Raw genomic sequence first — 18651 nt, forward strand, 5'->3', positions numbered from 1 at the left:
AATATACTCCTCTCCTCTTAACCGCGCCCCCAACCACGCCCTGCCTCCGACCCCGCCCCCCACCTCCCAAAATTGGAGGTCTCAAGGTTGGCAAGTATGAATTAATTCAAAACCTCTTCTCACTCCGGCGCTTACCTAAGGAATGCGGTAAAGGTAAGCATGCGCTAATTATTTTAAAACCTCTTCTCACTCCGGCACTTACCAAAGGCATGCAGTAAAAATTTGAGTGTGATGTAAGGATACCATCATGAAAAGTATATTTAATAAAAAACACTTTATTGTCTTACCTTTACTTATAAATGAAGTCCATGCCAGGTCCTTCTGATCAAAAGCATCAATAACTTGTTTATAGAAGTCTTCCTTATCTTTCTTCAGTTTTAAAAGTCTCTCTGTCTCGATGGAGATCTTCCTTTATTACCTCCTGCTTCGATTGAAAGTCCAGTCTAGAAAATTGCTATCATACCGCTGTTATCAGTTAGCCCGGCTCCTCACGTGCGGGCGACGACAGAATTATCCTTGGACAGCTCTCCCTCCCGTTTTGCTCCGTGGGTGATTTTTTTATCCAACCGCTGCCACCATGAAGTGTTATTGTACACATAATACACTGAGTATTTAGTACTGGAACATGCTTTATTTCAGCCCGGTTGTTTACATAGCCAGCATAGGAGTAGTGGTGTTGCATCCTAAAAAGGTCCCTGCACATATCATGTCACTCGTAGTCACTTCTTCTGCAGCCGAGTAGTCGCAAAAAGGATCACTAGCGCCCTCTACCACCAGGAGGCGGGAGCCATTTAATGACTCATATTTGACACACACAGCTATGGTATAATAATAAAATATAGCTGCTTACTGTTATTTTCAGCATACCGGAATTCAATAGCTTGGACCTTAAATCCAACTGAATAACTCTTAATCTTCTTCCCTTTATGCGATTTCAAATCACCGGTATTGAAATCAGCTTCCTCCATTTTGAAAATGATGAGAGGGGAAGTGTCACTCGTGACGTCACGAGTTTGACCAGGTGGTAATACTAAGCATGCGCTAATTATTTTCCGAAGCAGTTTGACTCGGCAGTAATTCAAGGCAGGTGCATACTATATACCCGGCGGCAATTCAAGGAAATACGGTAGTTGTTTTTCAAATCACTACCTTTGGTTAGCATTTTTGCAGCAGGTCCTTGAAATCCGCAGAGCGCTCTTGTCATAAAGAGGATCTTTTAAGTAGCAATTTTGTAGTAAGTAATTAAAAACAGCACAGAGCTACTGTCATAAAGAGAATATTTGACTCGCATTTTTGCAGCAAGTCCTTAAAACAGTAGGGCTGTCTTGTCACATACAAAATCTAACTAGGATTTCTACAGCAGGGCCTTAACCCTAGAACGCTCCTGTATTAAAAAGGGTCTTTGAGCAGAATTTTTTCCTTAAAAACATTAGCGTGCCATACGATACCAAACTCTGGTTATGTCGAGCGGTGGTTCTTCAACTGTTTCCACCAAGTACCACCTCAGAAAAAGATTTGGCTCTCCAAGCACCACAATGATTAAAATACAGTAGTGTAGTAGGCCTAAGTATTCATTAAAACAAGGCAGAGGTTTTATTTCTACAATACATTTTATATTTATGGCCACTGTGACATTAAACACCGTTTGAACAGTAACACTGTGTTTGAATATAATAAAATAAAACACTGTACTTTTGTCAAGTGATTCTTTGACCTACCACTAGATGCAGCCCATGTACCACTGGTCGTACACGTACCACAATTTGAGAATCACAGATATAGAACAGTGGTTCTCAATCTTTTTTCAGTGATGTGAACATGTTTTTAATTCAAGTACCCCCTAATCAGAGCAAAGCATTTTTGGTTGAAAAAAAAGACATACAGAAGTAAAATCCAGCACTATGTCATCAGTTTCTGATTTATTAAATTGTTTAACAGAGCAAAATATTGCTCATTTGTACTGGTCTTTCTTGAACTATTTAGAAAAAAATATATAAAAATAACTGAAAACTTGTTGAAAAATAAACAAGTGATTCAATTATAAATAAAGATTTCTACCGATCATCAACTTAAAGTGCCCTCTTTGGGGATTGTAATAGAGATCTGTCTGGATTCATGAACTTAATTCTAAACATTTCTTCACAAAAAAATAAATATTTAGCATCAATATTTATGGAACATGTCCACAAAAAAATCCAGCTGTCAACACTGAATTGTTGCATTTCTTTTCACAGTTTATGAACTTACATTCATATTTTTTTTAAGTATTATTCAATAAATATATTTATAAATGATTTTTGAATTGTTGCTATTTTTAGAATATTTAAAAAAAAAATCTCACGTACCCCCTGACATACTTTTAAGTACCCCCAGGGGTACGCGTACCCCCATTTGAGAACCACTGATATAGAAGACCTTTGTAGAAGGTCCTTGAAAATAGCAGTGATCTTGTCACATACAAGAGTTGGTTAAAAACAGCACGGCAGCCTTGTTATACAAATGATTTTTTGCATAGCGTAAACATCATGTCATGTCTTCATCCATCCATTCATCCATCCATTTTCCCATTCATCCATCCATTTTCTACCACTTATTCCCTTTGGGGTCGCGGGGGGCGCTGGTGCCTATCTCGCCATGTCTTCATTTCTAACTATATTAACGTTTTACTCAACTAACAATTTGAAGGAATAGTACAGGCTTGCATAGAGATCGCAAACAAGATAAAAATCAAAATAAAATTTTTTTTTCCCCAGAACCATTCAGTCAAATCACTCTGGTTTATGCTATTTGTTGCCGTTTCATCCAACCACAGACTTCCACCTGAAGAGCATCTTGCTGGCAGGTTTAAAGTATTCCCAGCTCTGAATAATACTGTAATGTCTGTCCCGTGAGGCCCTGGGCTCCATTTAAATTAGAGAAAAAAAAGGCTGCTATGTTTGGGATGTTGTGCTTTGTCAGGGTCATTAGTGTGAGTTAGTGGCATTGTGATGAGCCACAGGCACTTCTAGTCCATTCAGGAACTGACTACATTACTCTAATAATCACTGCTAAAAATGACATTTGTTAAGTACATCACCTATTCCACCAGACTGGGTGTCTATCATTTTGGTTCTAATACATGTCATCATTATTACTTTTTGTGTGCAGCCCAACCACATGCACAGGGAAGGTAAACAAATTGGCGTGATCATTGAAAGAGATCATTTTGATATGTGGTGTAAATGTACCCAAGGAGCCACAGGAGGTGCTTTGAGGATTTCCCCGGAGTGTGAAACTTGCTTTTCTAGGGAAATGTTGTTTTTTTAAGTTGTATAATGACAGAATTGGAACAAAGCCATGGGGATAAGAGAAAGCAGGACAGCAGGGAGGAGGAAATGGCAGAGATTTGAATAGATGTTATCTTAAGAGTCCCGGAGGTTAACGCCACAGAAGGTCAGCCGGGTTCTGGTTTAATACAAAGGCAGACGATAACAAATCTGATGGTTTTGTGCTTGTACTGTGTGTGTGTGTGTGTGTGTGTGTGTGTGTGTGTGTGTGTGTGTGTGTGTGTGTGTGTGTGTGTGTGTGTGTGTGTGTGTGTATCGGCAATGCAGTCTTCCAGCAGACTGGAGCTGTCGGCGTCTTCTGAGACGTGACGGCGGTCCAGCACTGACCCAAAAGAAAAAGCTCATAAACTACCACAATGTATCTTCTATGTTTTCCAACACAAATATCTCAAATATCCCATATGTGATCTGGAACAATTTTTTTTTTTAATGTTAGCTTAAGTAAAAAAAAAACAAATAATATTTGTCTTTATTTTTGTCAAGCTGCCGCACATTTTGAGAACATTCATGGAGCATGTGAATCATCGACCATTTAATTATACCATGATTGGTGGTATTTTTCTTTTAAATTCAGGCTCTTTGCGTTGGCACTGCTTGACTCTCCTGCTTGTCATTGTTGGGTATTTTTAAAGTAACTCCCTCGAGACTTTTTTTCATTACCTTAGCTTAAGTTAGCTTGTGGGTTTAATTGAGCAGGCATCATTACTGGGACACACTGAAGCAAAGACGGACCGGCTGGCGGGATGATGAGGTTGTTGTGCAGAATAAAAGACCCCACAAAGAGTCGGTGAAATTGGAAAGTAATGTGTTCAATACATGCTGTATAGCAGGGATGTGCACAGTGCGGCCCGGGGGCCATTTTCCGCCGACACCTTATGTTTTGATTGGCCCTTGGTATAACCTCTTTAGAACCAGCATTCTTTTGCTCTTTTTAACGCTGACAAAATAAAAAAAAGTTCCTTATCACTTCACCCATCAAATGTTGCGGCTTCAGTTCGTCACTGGTATTTATTTGCTTTTTTTTATACAAATGTTATGTGTTTTTAGTTTAGATTTAAGAAAAAGTGCACCTTTTTACATGTTTACCCATCATCCACAATCTCTATGTGACACAATAACGCGCGTCTTTTTTTTCTGTGCATTCTAAATACTGTAGTAAAAAAACTGCTGGTACAAGGAGGCTGACAATTGGGATTCATCTATTCAGCTTAAAAAACGCTATAGAAAATGATCTGCATGAAAATAGTTGTTACCAGAATATTAACCAAGCTGCAGCAACATTTTTCTTGTAAGTGTTAACTTAAGAACTGATGAAGCCTACTCGGATGAGAGGCGAAACATCTTTTTAGACAAACCAAACAGTACAGAGCGATGAATTGAATGCCCTGAGATGACAATGACCTGGATGAATGATAACATTCACAGACAGTTAGTATAGAAGAACTCATTTTCTGGTGTCAGGCTCACACTGGGCCCCGTCCAGCAAAAAATTCCTAACTTTTCCTCTTATCTTTCTTCCTAAGTGATTTCCTAAGAGGAGTGCATTCAAATTCATGACGTGTTCTTAAACCGCCCAATTGATCCCACCTGCTGTTTTTAAGTTGCTAAATACCAAATGGTTATTTGCATATAAACACACCCTTATTTCCCCAATATGGATAGGTAAACGCCCTCAATTCTGTAATTTGCATAGGTAAACACCCTTAATTTCCAATATAAGGGCACAATTCCAGCGGAATAGCCGAACATCAAACACACGGAGAAAACACAAACAGATGACATAAAATACATTTACATTGTCTTTCGGTGGAAATACTTAATGTCAAAACAAAAGTTTAAGAAAGGGTCGACTGCAGCGTTCAAATAAATATTTGTCACTTCGGGCAAATAAGTCGTCAGGGTCGTGAAATATGCGCTCCCTCCTCAGTGCACGATCTGCGGCATCTTGCAGTAGCAGCAAAAGCATTGCCATTGTGTGTGTGTGCTGTGCGTGCGTGTGGGTGCTTGCTTGTGTGTGGGTGTTTGTGTGTGTGTGTGTGTGCTTGCGTGTGCGTGTGTGTGGATGCTTGCGTGTGCTTACGTGTGCGCGTACGTATGTGTGTGAGTGTGTGTGTGTGTGTGTGTGTGTGTGTGCATGCGTGTACTCACACGATATTTTGAAATGTCTGTTCATTGCTCATTTTGCTATGTCTGTATGTCTATCTATTTATATATTTATCTGTCTGTCTGTCTGTCTGTCGATCCATCCATCATCCAGCCATCCATCTATCTATCTATCTATCTACCTATTTATCTATTAATCCATCCATCCATCTATCTATCTATCTATCTATCTATCTATCTATCTGTGAAGGAGGGGCATGGCCTGAGGGCCTGCCTGGGAACGGGGTGTGTCAGGACCGGCCTCGAAGAAAGCGACAGGTGCATAGATGGCTCAGGTGGGCCTTGTTATCTAATCACCTGTCGCCTTTATTAGCAGCAGCCGTGATGAGACGAGTAGTGAGAGTTGGAGGTGCTGTGGAGAGACGCAGACTGAGAGAAAGACATGTTGCTGAAAAGCAAAAGACTTTGCACCGTTTGATGAAAATAAAACTGACCCAGAATTCCGGGCTCTCTTGGCAGTGAGTGGTGGTCTGAAGAACCCACCAGAAGGCAACCTCTACACTATCTATCCATGATATGAATTTAACATGAGACAATAGAAGTAAGGGGACTTGTCACAATGAAGAACAAATAGGTCACCCAAAGAGTAGATTTTGTTCTCATGTTGTGATGCCAAAAAATATCAACGCTACTTTTCAGAGGTGGTATAGTACCAAATATGATTCATTAGTATCGCGGTATACCGTACAACCCTAGTGGCTATATACACTGTGAAATACATGCACCCTGAAAAGAAGTTACAGTAACGCTTAAAATGACCAAAGTATCTTAAATATAACATGTCATCATGAATGTGCATGCTATTACATCACATATAGCATGTATATAAAACAATGTTTAAGGTTTGTTGAACGTTTTGGGGAGGGGCTTTATAGGCGGAATAGATCGTATCCCCATAACTTGCATTGTTAGCTAGCTTTTATCAGCAGTTTTTAAATTTACAATGCACAGAAAAGAGTAAGACGTGTCACACAAGGATGGTGCAGGATGGGCAAAATTCCCCTCAAAAAGTTCAGTTTTTCTTTAAGTCTCAAATAAAGTATGTATTCTATGTATTACATTACAACGTGTCTTAATTTCTATTATGTTGTGGCAATCACCAAAATATACCCTAAAGAGATATTCACCATGTTCCCATGCAGATGGAGCCATGCCAGTTTTTACAGTCACGTTTATGCCCTTTCTCTTCGACACAACTAAATGAACAAAAGCAAATGTCCGTGGCAAAAGACGCTGGTTCTCAGGACGATATTTTCAAATGTTTGGGAATTGAGGAGACAAATGTTTGAAGCTTTTCAGGTGGAATTCTGTCCAATTTCTGCTTAATGTACAGCTTAAGTCTAGGGCAGTGGTTCTCAAATGGGGGTATGCGTACCCCTGGGGGTACTTGAAGGTATGCCAAGGGGTACGTGAGATTTTTCAAAATTATTCTAAAAATAGCAACAATTCAAAAATCATTTATAAATATATTTATTGAATAATACTTCACCAAAATATGAATTTAAGTTCATAAACTATGAAAAAAAATGCAACAATGCAATATTCAGTGTTGACAACTAGGTTTTTGTGGACATGTTCCATACATTTTAATGTTAAAGATTTATTTTTTTGTGAAGAAATGTTTAGAATTAAGTTCATGAATCCAGATGGATCTCTATTACAATCCCCAAAGAGGGCACTTTAAGTTGATTATTATTCTAATTGAATCACTTATTTATTTTTCAACACGTTTTGGGTTATTTTTATATCTTTCTTTCCAAGTAGTTCAAGAAAGACCACTACAAAAGAGCAATATTTTGCACTGTTATACAATTTACTGAATCAGAAACTGATGACATAGTGCTGTATTTTACTTCTTTATCTCTTTTTTTTCAACCAAAAATGCTTTGCTCTGATTAGGGGGTACTTGAATTAGAAAAATGTGTTCACAGGGGGTACATCACTGAAAAAAGGTTGAGAACCACTGGTCTAGGGTGTCCGTTATCGTATTTTACGCTTTATGATGGGCCACACATTTTTAATGGGAGACAGGCCTGTACTACAGGCCCGCACTCTTTTACTAGAAAGCCACACTGTTGTAGCACGTGGCTTGGCATTGTTTTGCTGAAATAAGCAGGGGCGTCTATAATAACGTTGCTTGGATGGCAACATATGTTGCTCCAAAACCTGCATGTACCTTTCAGCATTAATGGTGCCTTCACAGATGTGTAAGTTACCCATGCCTTGGGCACTAATACACCCCTATACCATCACAGATGCTGGCTTTTCAACTTTGCGCCAAGAACAATCCGGATGCTTCTTTTTTTACTCTTTGTTCCGAAGGACACAACGTTCAAAGTTTCCAAAAAATATTTTAAATGTGGACTCATCAGACCACAAAACCCTTTTCCACTTTGGATCAGTCCATCTTAGACAAGCTCGGGCCTAGCGAAGCCGGCGGCGTTTCTGGGTGTTGTTATTAAATTGGTTTGGCTCTGCATAGTAGAGTTTTAACTTGCACTTATAGATGTAGCGACCAACTGTAGTTAGTGACAGTAGGCTTCTGAAGTGTTCCTGAGCCCATGTGGCTATATCCTTTAAACGCTGATGTTGTTGTTTTTAGGTCATGGGCATTAAATGTTACGTGCAGTGAGTAAAGGAAGTAAATCCTTAAATTCCTTGCAATAGTTCATTGAGAATTGTTGTTCTTAAACTGTTTGACGATTTGCTCAGGCATTTGTTCACAAAGTGGTGACCCTCGCCCCATCCTTCTTTGTGAAAGACTGAGCAGTGCATGGAAGCTATCTTTATACCCAATCATGGCACCCACCTGTTCCCAATTAGCTTGTTCACACGTGGGATGTTCCAAAAAGGTGTTTGATGAGCATTCCTCAACGTTCTCACTCTTTGCTACTTGTGCCGGCTTTTTTGAAACATGTTGCAAGCATCAAATTCCAAATGAGCTAAAATTTGCAAAAAATAACATAGTTTTTGCAGTTTGAACATTAAGTATCTTGTCTTTGTAGTCTATTCAATTGAATATACATTGAAGAGGATTTGCAAATCATTGTATTCTGTTTGTATTTACGATTTACACAACTTGCCGACTTCACTGGTTTTGGGGTTAGTATATGTAATTGAATAATAACTAGACATACGAGAGAAGTTATGGATAAACGGTAGAAAATTGATGGATGGATGGATGGAATGGATGTGATAGAAATTGCCATGAAACAAAAATGGGTTGGATTAAATAAGCTCTGCTTCTTCCTACTTCTTTTCGTAGATGCTGCAATGAGAAACTGCAAATATGTGATGTGTCATATCATAACTGTATGCATCTTTGAAATAAACTAACACCATAACCATATTATTATATTTTAACACCTATTTACTTTGTCACATGTAACACTAAGCAAACATATAGATGTTTTGTGCGGCTAGCTTAGCATAAACTCCGCTGAATTCTATTAGTTTAAGCATCTTTAATATAGAAAATGTATCAAAGTGACTCCCACATCCTTTAATTCTTGCGGCCTTCGGTGGGGTGCCATTACCGCCCCCCCCCCCCCCCCCCGTGCTAAAATACACTAGAGCACTGCTGCCACCTAGCTGAAGGCTTATGTGTCATTCAAACATGAATAAGACACTAATATTAAGGCCCTTTTATTTGACTGCTAGTAACAAAGTTGTGTTAAAAAAACATTTTTATATTTGACATAAAGACTTGAAAAAACAATCAGATGTATTTAAGTGGGCTTTAATAACATGCATAAAATTTGAACTATTTCTATCCTGAGATTTATTTCACACTTTTCCAAGAATCTATTATTTTGACATAAAGACTTGAAAAAACAATCAGTTGTATCTAAGTGGGCTTTAATAACATGCATAAAATTTGAACTATTTCTATCCTGAGATTTATTTCACACTTTTCCAAGAATCTATTATTGTTTTTCCCCCGCCTCTTGATTATTCAACCTTCGCCTCCGGCCTTTCAGTTCCTTAGAAACCCTCTCCCCTTTCAATTTCAAATCTGTGTGTATCATCTTAGACCTCTGTTTTTGTTTACCTATTCCTTGCCAACCCTCCTTCTAACCTCACGTCCACTTGTTGCATGACTCCACATAGTTCACCCCCGGGTGCCTCTGAATGTAAAAAAGAAAAATAAATCAAAAAAAGAAAACGAAAGAAAGAGAAAACAGCCAACTGTAACAGGAGACAGTAGAAAGGAGCTGTGCATGGCTGGCTGCTGGCTCAGCATTTCTTCACATGAGTAGGTCTCAAGTAGAGGCCTGCCAAGCCCAATTCACTCACCACTCTCTCTCTCTCTCTCTCTCTCTCTCTCTCACACACACACACACACACACACACACACACACACACACACACACACACACACACACACACACACACACACACACACACACGCACACACGCACACACGCACACACGCACGTGATCCTCAAATCCAAACTCTCAATTAGACAATTACTTAGTCCAGAAATTGCCCCCAGCAGGAAATGTTTATTTGCCTTTTTCATGGAATAATACACCTTTTGTCCTGTAGCTCTTTTAGTGAAAGACTCAAAAAAAACGAAATCATTGCTTTCTGGATGCTGTATTGATTTTTTTTTTACCGGGCCCAGATGCCGTCGGTGGCCATTCACAATGGCCGCAGCTACACGTGTAGTCTAATTGCAAGTGTTCCAGATGGCCGAGCGTGCAGCACTTGACTTTATGGACGTTTGTGGGTTTGTGAGGGTTCGTTAGGGGGGGGCGGATGGGGTGAAACACCTGGTAAAACAAGCCGGGGTGCCGCGCTCTTGATTCTAATTGCATGGTGAAAAGCGATCTGGCGGACTCTGCGTGCACTCACACACTCTCACCGTCCCTTGTTGTGAAAAATTTGTTGGAATTTCACAAGAAAAAGGTCACAATTTCACAAGAAAAATTTGCAATTTTGACAGTACTATAATAAAATTTTATATAATTTTGCTCAACACAAGTAAAAATTTTACAAGAAAAACTGAACATTTGTGCAATATTATTATAAAAGTTGGAATTTGACTCAATAATAGTCACGAGTTTACAAGAAAAGTTTAACATTTTGGCAATGTTACTCGACTAAAGTCACAATTTTATAAGAAAGCTTAAAAATTTTGGCAACAGTATTATAATATTCGAAAATTTGCTTGGCAAAATCCTGACAAAAGTCTTAATTTTGCTAAAAAAATTTCACTATTTTACAAGAACAACAAATAAATTAGCACTATTGTGACTAAATTCAGAATTTTATATGACAAATGTCACCATTTTGCACAAAAAGTAATAATTTTACATTAAAAAACATTTAGTTTTACGAGAAAATAATGCAATATTACAGAAACAGAAAGAATATGAAAAATTGTTCCCAATTTTTTAAGAAAAAAGTCGACACATTATGAGAAAAAGACTGCTATTAGTTAATTTATTTTTATTTTTTTATTTTTTCATTTTTAATTGGCTATTAATCAGTATGTCTCGATATACATATTTATTCGATTTTTTTATATTAATTTTGGCCAAAGGGGGGTGCATTTAAATTTCGTACACATACTTATTACATATATTGGCTAGAGGGGGAGCACTTCAAATTTTTACACACACTTGTTATTTCATAAGTTTACCAGAGGGGGAGCACTTTTAAAACCGACACACAGTCAATTGGAAAAATCCCTCCTTTTTGGGACCACCCTATTTTTGATAGAGTTCACCACCATGAGACAAATGAGACATTCTCTATCAGATGCAATGGTTTTTCGTATTGGGACCATGATTTATGTCCTAACTTGTTCACAAGAACACCACACACACACACACACACACACGTGAGGACCAAGAGGTTAAAGTCAAACAATTCGCATAGCAGGACTAAAGTTATGATCGTGGGCAACATCCCCCCTTGTAAAAACAACCAAAGTCACATGTGTAAGGTCTAACGTGTGTAAAGGTGCTTAGTAGGAAACGTGCCAGCTGCTCTGGTGGCTGTCCCTGAGCTGTACGGCCCACAAAAGTACACTAAACAAGTTCAGACTGGGGTCATTAATAATGCTGCTGTTCCACTGGCGTGGTTAATACTTCAAAATAGCTGCCGAAATCTTGCTGCACTGAAAGCATCACACAATAATAACAGACGAGAACCCATGTATCTATTTAGGTCAACTTCATTCTTAAGGAGACTAAGGGCAGCAAGAAACACGGGCCACTTTAGCAAAATGGAGACTATGGAGTACTGTATATTACTGCAGTGTCCGGAGTGGCTAAACAATCACGAGCAAATCTGCTAGACCAATTAGCAACCAGTGACTAATATCTTGACTAAATTTATTCAACAGAAGACTGACGGCAAAAAGAAAACAAGCCGTTGAATCTAATTGGAGACTATGGGGTTCAGCACTACCAAAGCGGTATTTCCAGCCACCGTGTACCCAAAAACGTAACGATGCAGCAATGAAAAAATCCGCTCGACCATTTAACAAACTGTTATTTTTAGTTTGACTAATTTTATTTAAGAGAAGACTGAGGGGAGCAGGAAAACAAGCCACAGCATCAAAATGGAGACCCTGGAGCTTGCTACTAATGCTAAGCCTTGTACCTGCAAATATAACTATGAATCAGCAATGACAAATCTGATCGACTCATTAGTAACCAATTAATTATATCTCAACACATTTTACTTAAGAGGAGACTGAGGGCTGCAAATAAACAGACCACTTTCTGGATCAAAGTGATCCAAAATGGCTTAACAATTAAGCTGTATTTATTGTAACTTATGGGTTATATAGTTCATGTGTGATGATCATTCATACTTTGCATGCTAGATTTAACTGCTGATAAATTGATCTATTATTATTTACAGCTAAAAGGAGTTAAAAGTGAATTGATTTGATCCATACATGTATTTGATATTGATTATTTGAGAAACACTGACACTGGATTGATTTGTTTTCTATTTTATAGCCTAACAAAGGGTTAACTAAAATACTGGATGTTCCACAATGCATTGCGGCAAACCAGATGTAAAAAAAAGGAGCGGGAGCAGGTGCATTGTGGTTGATGACATCGAGCGTTATGAGCCTATGGGTGATGAATGAATGACAGATAAGAACATATAAGGATCGTTTTGTACCGTTCGTATCTGACACGATGGCGAGGCATAATGGATGCGTGTTTCTACCCCAGGGATGCAAGAGGACCAGGACAGGCAGGAGTTGCAGGTAAGATTAGATTTAATACAAAAACAAAAATAATACTGGTACAAAATGCAAAGAAAAGGCGTGCCGAATGCACGGAGAGCTATGCTAATAATTAGCAACGAGAGCAGAGTACAGGAATAGAGGTGCAGAGCGCACGCAAAGCTAAGGCGAGACTTAGCAATAGTGATTACAAAAATAAGAACTAACGTGCGTGTTGCAAGTAGCAAACAAAACAGCCAGGAGGAACTAAGGTAGCAGGTGGTCTTAAATACAACACAAATAATTCAAAACAGGTGTGCGTAATGAGTCCGTGCAGGAGGCGTAATTAGGTTGCCATGGTGACAATACAAAACTAGGAAGTGCGCTAACAAACGGGATCGGTAGAGTCCAAAACATGATCAAAACATAGGACAATACAAAAATTACATAAACATGCTAGAGATGTGTGATCCGGAAGCCGGATCACAACAGTATCCCCATTGTTTTCTTACATAAAGTACAGTATTGGCAAATCTGCTCCATCGTTTAGCAACTAGTAACTAATATCTTGACTGTTGTTTTTCAACAGAAGATTTAGAGCACCAAAAAGTAAAGACTGAGTATACAACTGAGGTACAACAACGGGTTGTTTATTAATATAATATTTCTGATTCTGATTCTGATTGTATTGTGTGTTGTTTATTTCTAGCCATATGCTTCAGCAAAGTGGATACTGTGGAATATCCTACTGCCAAAGCGGTGCCGCGCATCCGCAAATGTAACAAAGTTGCAGCAACGACAGCAAAAATCTGACATAAGAAAACAAAAAATCTGGTTATTTGTACTTTGGACATTTTTTTTCCAAGAGGAGACTGAGGGCAGCTGGGAAATGCATTGATGCAGCAAACAATAGAGACTGTGGTTTAGGATATTGCTAAAGTAGTTGTTATGTCAACAATAACAAATATGTAAGTGATGGTTATTTGTATATCAACACATTTTATTCAAGAAGAGACTGGGGGCAGCAAGAAAACAGACCGCTGGAGGAAAAAATGGAGACTATGGAGTAATGTTGTTTACAGAACAACATACAAAATTTGCATTTAAAAATAGAAGATTTTCCGGTAAATAAAATACAAATAATAATTACTCTTGACCAATCAGCAACTGTTTATCAATACCAATTCTCTTGACGAATAATTCTCAAACTGTGGTAATTGTATCAGAATAACTTAATTAAATATTCAAACACAGTGTTACTGTTCAAGCTGTTTGTAAAGTTGCAGTGGCTGAAATAATAAATATACTTGTTGGATAAAACCTCTGCCTTATTTTTAATGGATAATCAGGCCTACTACGCTACTGTACCACATTTTTGTGTTGGTCATTATGGTTGTACTTTGAGAGCCAAGTGTTTCCTAAGGTGGTACTTGGTGAAAAAAGTTTAAGAATCCATGCTGTAGACCAGGGGTGTCAAAATCATTTCAGCTCAGGGGCCACATGGAAGAAAATCTGTACCCAAGGGGACCGGACTTTAAAAATAAAGACCACTTCAGATAGTATTCTTTTTTGGAAAAAATAGCACAAGCACAACGATGAAGTGGCAGCTTGTCCAGTACATCCAACACAATTTCCCAACTCATATGGAAACGGGGTTTGTATACTATCACTAATAAACAGCGTGAGTACGTAGTGTCCAAACACAGAAACATTAGCTCTATCTTAACACGACACATAGCTCCGCCCCTCTGAAGTCATATGCGCTCTGGTCGCAGAGGATACGAAGACTTGCTATTGCGACATCTAGTGGACACATTTAGAACAGCAGTTTCTTTCATTTCAACATTCCAGCTCCCTTTTATACTCCGCAAACTCATCTCGCAGGCCGGGTAAAACACCCCTGCTGTAGACCATTTTTATTCAGACGTAGACTGAGGGCAGCCAGGAAATGTCAAGTTTTATCCTGTAATGTCAAGAGCTAAGTTACATACCAGCACTATAGTTTAAATTGGCAGTATGTTAAATTAGGTCAGGTAGGTGCCATGCGGTGGTTTACACACCATAATAGTCCACCTAATGCATCCACTCACCATGTACTCCATGTTGGAGGCCGGGGGGTACACCTGGCCTCGGAGCTTATTGTGAAGGTCCAATATGAGCTGGGCGTCGGTGTCCGTGATGGCCCTCCTCCCCCTTTGCTTGGCCTGCCACCAGTCGCCATCCTCATCCAGGTACTTGTCTAGAATCTGCTGCCAACCTGTGGCGTTTGGATGCATCGCCATGGAAACGGCCCTCTGGGCGAGCAATAGCAGTAGCAGCAGGCTCGTACTTCTAGGTCTCATCTTTTACTATCAGCACCAAGGTAGAAATAAACAGTGAGATTGGAGAGACACTCCCGTGCGTCGGTGGATGACAGCTGGCAACAGAAACATGAAGAGTTGTGCTATTAGTGGCAGAAATGCTGTACAGTACGCCACTAAAATCAAGTTGGTATAGTTTTTTCAAAACATCAATAAAACAGCTCCAAATGAGCTAAAAAAAAAAAAAGTACATGATAAAAACATACTAATCAAGCCACTGCTTTATGCAAAAAGTTCTTCCTAAAAAAAAAAAAAAAGTACCTTAAATAGAACGAGGCTGAATGAATCCAAGCAGTGTGCCAAAGAAAAGGTGCAAATGCTAATCCTTCAGGCCTGAGTGACGTGCAGAGTTCAGATACACAACGACCAACGTGTCTCCACTTTGTTCCCTCCAGGTTTTTGCAGCAAAGGCTCCACCAGCATCGCTTAACACACATTTTATCCACAACTCAGCAGGCTTCACACTCTGCCTCTGGCCACGCCCCCTCCAGCCCACTTCCCTGCTGCCAAAAGCGTCAATGGTGGTGACATGAGTCGTTTTTTTTCTTGCCCTCAACTTATGATAACTAACTAAAATCAGTAAGACTGCGATGAGGTAGCGACTTGTCGAGGGTGTACCCCGCCTTCCGCCCGATTGTAGCTGAGATAGACACCAGCGCCCCCCGCGACCCCAAAGGGAATTAGCGGTAGAAAATGGATGGGTGGATGATAATCAGAAAGACAGAATATGAAAACATGATTCCTTGATTATATTCTAGTCCATTTTTAAGTGTGGATATATTTATTGTTATCTTTCTTCTTGTTTTTGTTGAATAAGTGCAGACTTAAGCATTTAAAGCCATGTTTTTGTGCTAAATAGTTCTCATAAAATGTGACTTTATTATTTATGATTCATGTATCTATTAATTATTATAAATATATAAATATAATTATATAAATATAAGTATTGTATATAATAATTGAGCTACTGTGTGGAACAAATTCCTTTGTGGATCATTAAAGTTTGTCTAAGTCTAATTATACATACAGTATATATATATATATATATATATATATATATATATATATATATATATATATATATATATATATATATATATATATATATATATATTTATATATATATATAAGGGAATAAACAGTAGTATATATATATATATATATATATATATATACTGTATATATATTTAACATTTCCATTATTGCCAGTTTTTCTTCTTATAATTTGTTATTTATAGCTATTGTTGTTGTTGTGAGGATTATTGGTTATTATCATTAATGATAATCAGAATAATGATAACAACAACAATATCTATTTTTGATAATACAAAAATAAACCAAAAAAAATAATATTAATAATAATGGTTATATTATCCGTCTAATGATGTGGAATATATTATCAATAATACTGTATAGTATTAAAAATATATGTGTTTTGATTAATGATGCGGTGGCATTGCTGGAAGCTTGTTATTAACATACATGTATATTTTTCAACCATATCAATGAATTCAAGACACAGAGGACCACACTACTCATGTCGAGTTAAAAGCCAGAAAATTAAAGTGGGTTTTTAAGACAAGATTTAAAACAATCCAATGTGGGCAGCTGTTTTACCAGGAGGAGACATATCCATCCATCCATTTTATACCACTTATTCCCTTTGGGGTTGTGAGGGGGGGGCGCTAATGCCTATCTCAGCTACAATCGGGCGGAAGGCGTTTTACACCCTGGACAACTCGCCACCTCATCGCAGGGCCAACACAGATAGACAGACCACATTCACACTCACATTCACATATATTTTATTATATTATTATTATATATAATTAATAAGATAAAAATAAGACAAGTAAAAAGATAATTGTACAGTATGTATGATAATGACAGGAAAGCTTGTTAGTGCATAAGTTGTACTTTTTTCCACTTCTTTTGGAGTAAGAAAATTGAAAAACCTTATAATTACAATGTATTGTTTTCCTTTTTGTGTCTTCATTGTGATTTTTTACCCCCTCTACCTTTACTTTACTGCATTATTAATATTAGTCTATTTTTTTTTCCAATTATAATTGCTTCCTTGATTTTGTTTTAATTTTTAACGTGCCTGAAATTGATGTGGAAATTATAGCACTTACCTGTTATAGTCTATACCGCTCACAGCCTCAGGGGACATGTGTTCAAGGATATCTGGTGATTGCTATTATGTTCTTTGATGTATTATGCAACATTATAGTCAATTCATCCATTCTCTACCGCTTGTCCCTTTTTCTAACAATCTGGATAGTTTGTTTATTTAATATGTTTTCAATTTTATCAGCAGTTCACAGCCTTCACACATGATTTCTGTGAGAAATGTGTTTTTTAGTGAAGTGTTGCTAAATATCCTCCAACCTTGTTCAGAAATATGTTAATCTAAAACAGATCTGCCCCCTCGGGTGGAGCAAGGTAGCAAAAGTGGCCCCCATTCTTCTTAAATGTTCACAGGTGACCTATCTGGGGTTTATGGTGGTGGTGGTATTCCAACACAAACCAATGCTCTGTTAATTCCAAAGCCTGAACTTGTCATCAGCGTTTCCTTCCCGCTCAAAGACGAGGAGCCAATTCCAGTAAAATAATGGAACATGCAGGTTTTGTCTTTTGTCATGTGGCACATGTGGAAACTGTAGCTAATCACGGTGGGCCTTGTGTGTTTGCTGACGATTTTCAAGCCCAAGAAAACCACTACAAGTGTGTTCAGACCACAGTTCCACAGCTGCACGTTGTACCACTAGATGTAAGTGCCCATCAAGAATCATGCTGGAGAAAAAAAAAAACACAATAGATTTGAAATAGGAAAATACGACTCTGAATTAAAAATAGCTATCATGCATTTGTCTTGGTTGCTTAGTACAACATGGCAATAATACCTGACAATTCAAATGAAAATGAACTTTTTCAAACATTCGCTATTGAAGAAGAAAGAGTTAAGGGAGAGTTGTGAATATGCTTTTAAATGTATTATATTTATTATTTTACTTATTTTTTTCTCTGGTTTTGTATTTGTTTTGTATCATCCCGTGAGGTGTATTTTACTTTTTTTGTCCGGTTTGTACTTCATGAAGTTTTGCACTTGTTGTGTTTTTTTGTGTGTTCTTTGTTTGTTTTCATTATTTGGATGTATTTGTTTGGTCTGTATGCTATCCATTAAGTAAGACTTCGTATTATGTTGAAGGGGGCAGGAAAATATAAGATTTTCTTCATCTTGTTCCTTCCCGCTTCCGCCATCCTAGTCACTGCCGTTGTGTCCTTGGGCAAGACACTTTACCCACCTGCTTCCAGTGCCACCCACACTGGTTTGAATGTAACTTAGATATTGGGTTTCACTATGTAAAGCGCTTTGAGTCACTAGAGAAAAAGCGCTATATAAATATAATTCACTTCACTTCACTTCTCAGGCATTGGTGTGCCAATGAGTGTTTAGTTGCTGAGGTGTAATTGTCTATTGATCAAAGACACACATCAATGAAGGAGATAAATAAGAAATTAAATGAAATGAAATAAAATTAGTATATGTTTGACTGCTAACTTTTTTTTTACACTTGAGAGTTATACATGTTAAAATAACCC

At 38.1% G+C, this 18651-nt stretch overlaps 1 protein-coding gene across 1 annotated transcript in view; it reads right to left on the bottom strand.

The window, feature by feature from the left end:
- LOC133569612 (cysteine-rich secretory protein LCCL domain-containing 1-like) overlaps window positions 1–15474 on the bottom strand; it is a 60230-nt gene extending 44756 nt beyond the window's left edge. Inside the window, exons 1-2 of the mRNA XM_061922071.1 lie at window positions 15307–15474; window positions 14776–15101 (exon numbers count right to left, since the gene is read on the bottom strand). Coding sequence (XP_061778055.1) covers window positions 14776–15027 — 252 coding nt within the window. The 5' untranslated portion in view covers window positions 15028–15101; window positions 15307–15474. The remainder of the gene's footprint in view (window positions 1–14775; window positions 15102–15306) is intronic.
- Window positions 15475–18651: the final 3177 nt, after the last annotated feature.

Source organism: Nerophis ophidion, linkage group LG15 (genome assembly GCF_033978795.1).
Source record: "Nerophis ophidion isolate RoL-2023_Sa linkage group LG15, RoL_Noph_v1.0, whole genome shotgun sequence".
Classification (NCBI taxonomy): Eukaryota; Metazoa; Chordata; class Actinopteri; order Syngnathiformes; family Syngnathidae; genus Nerophis; species Nerophis ophidion.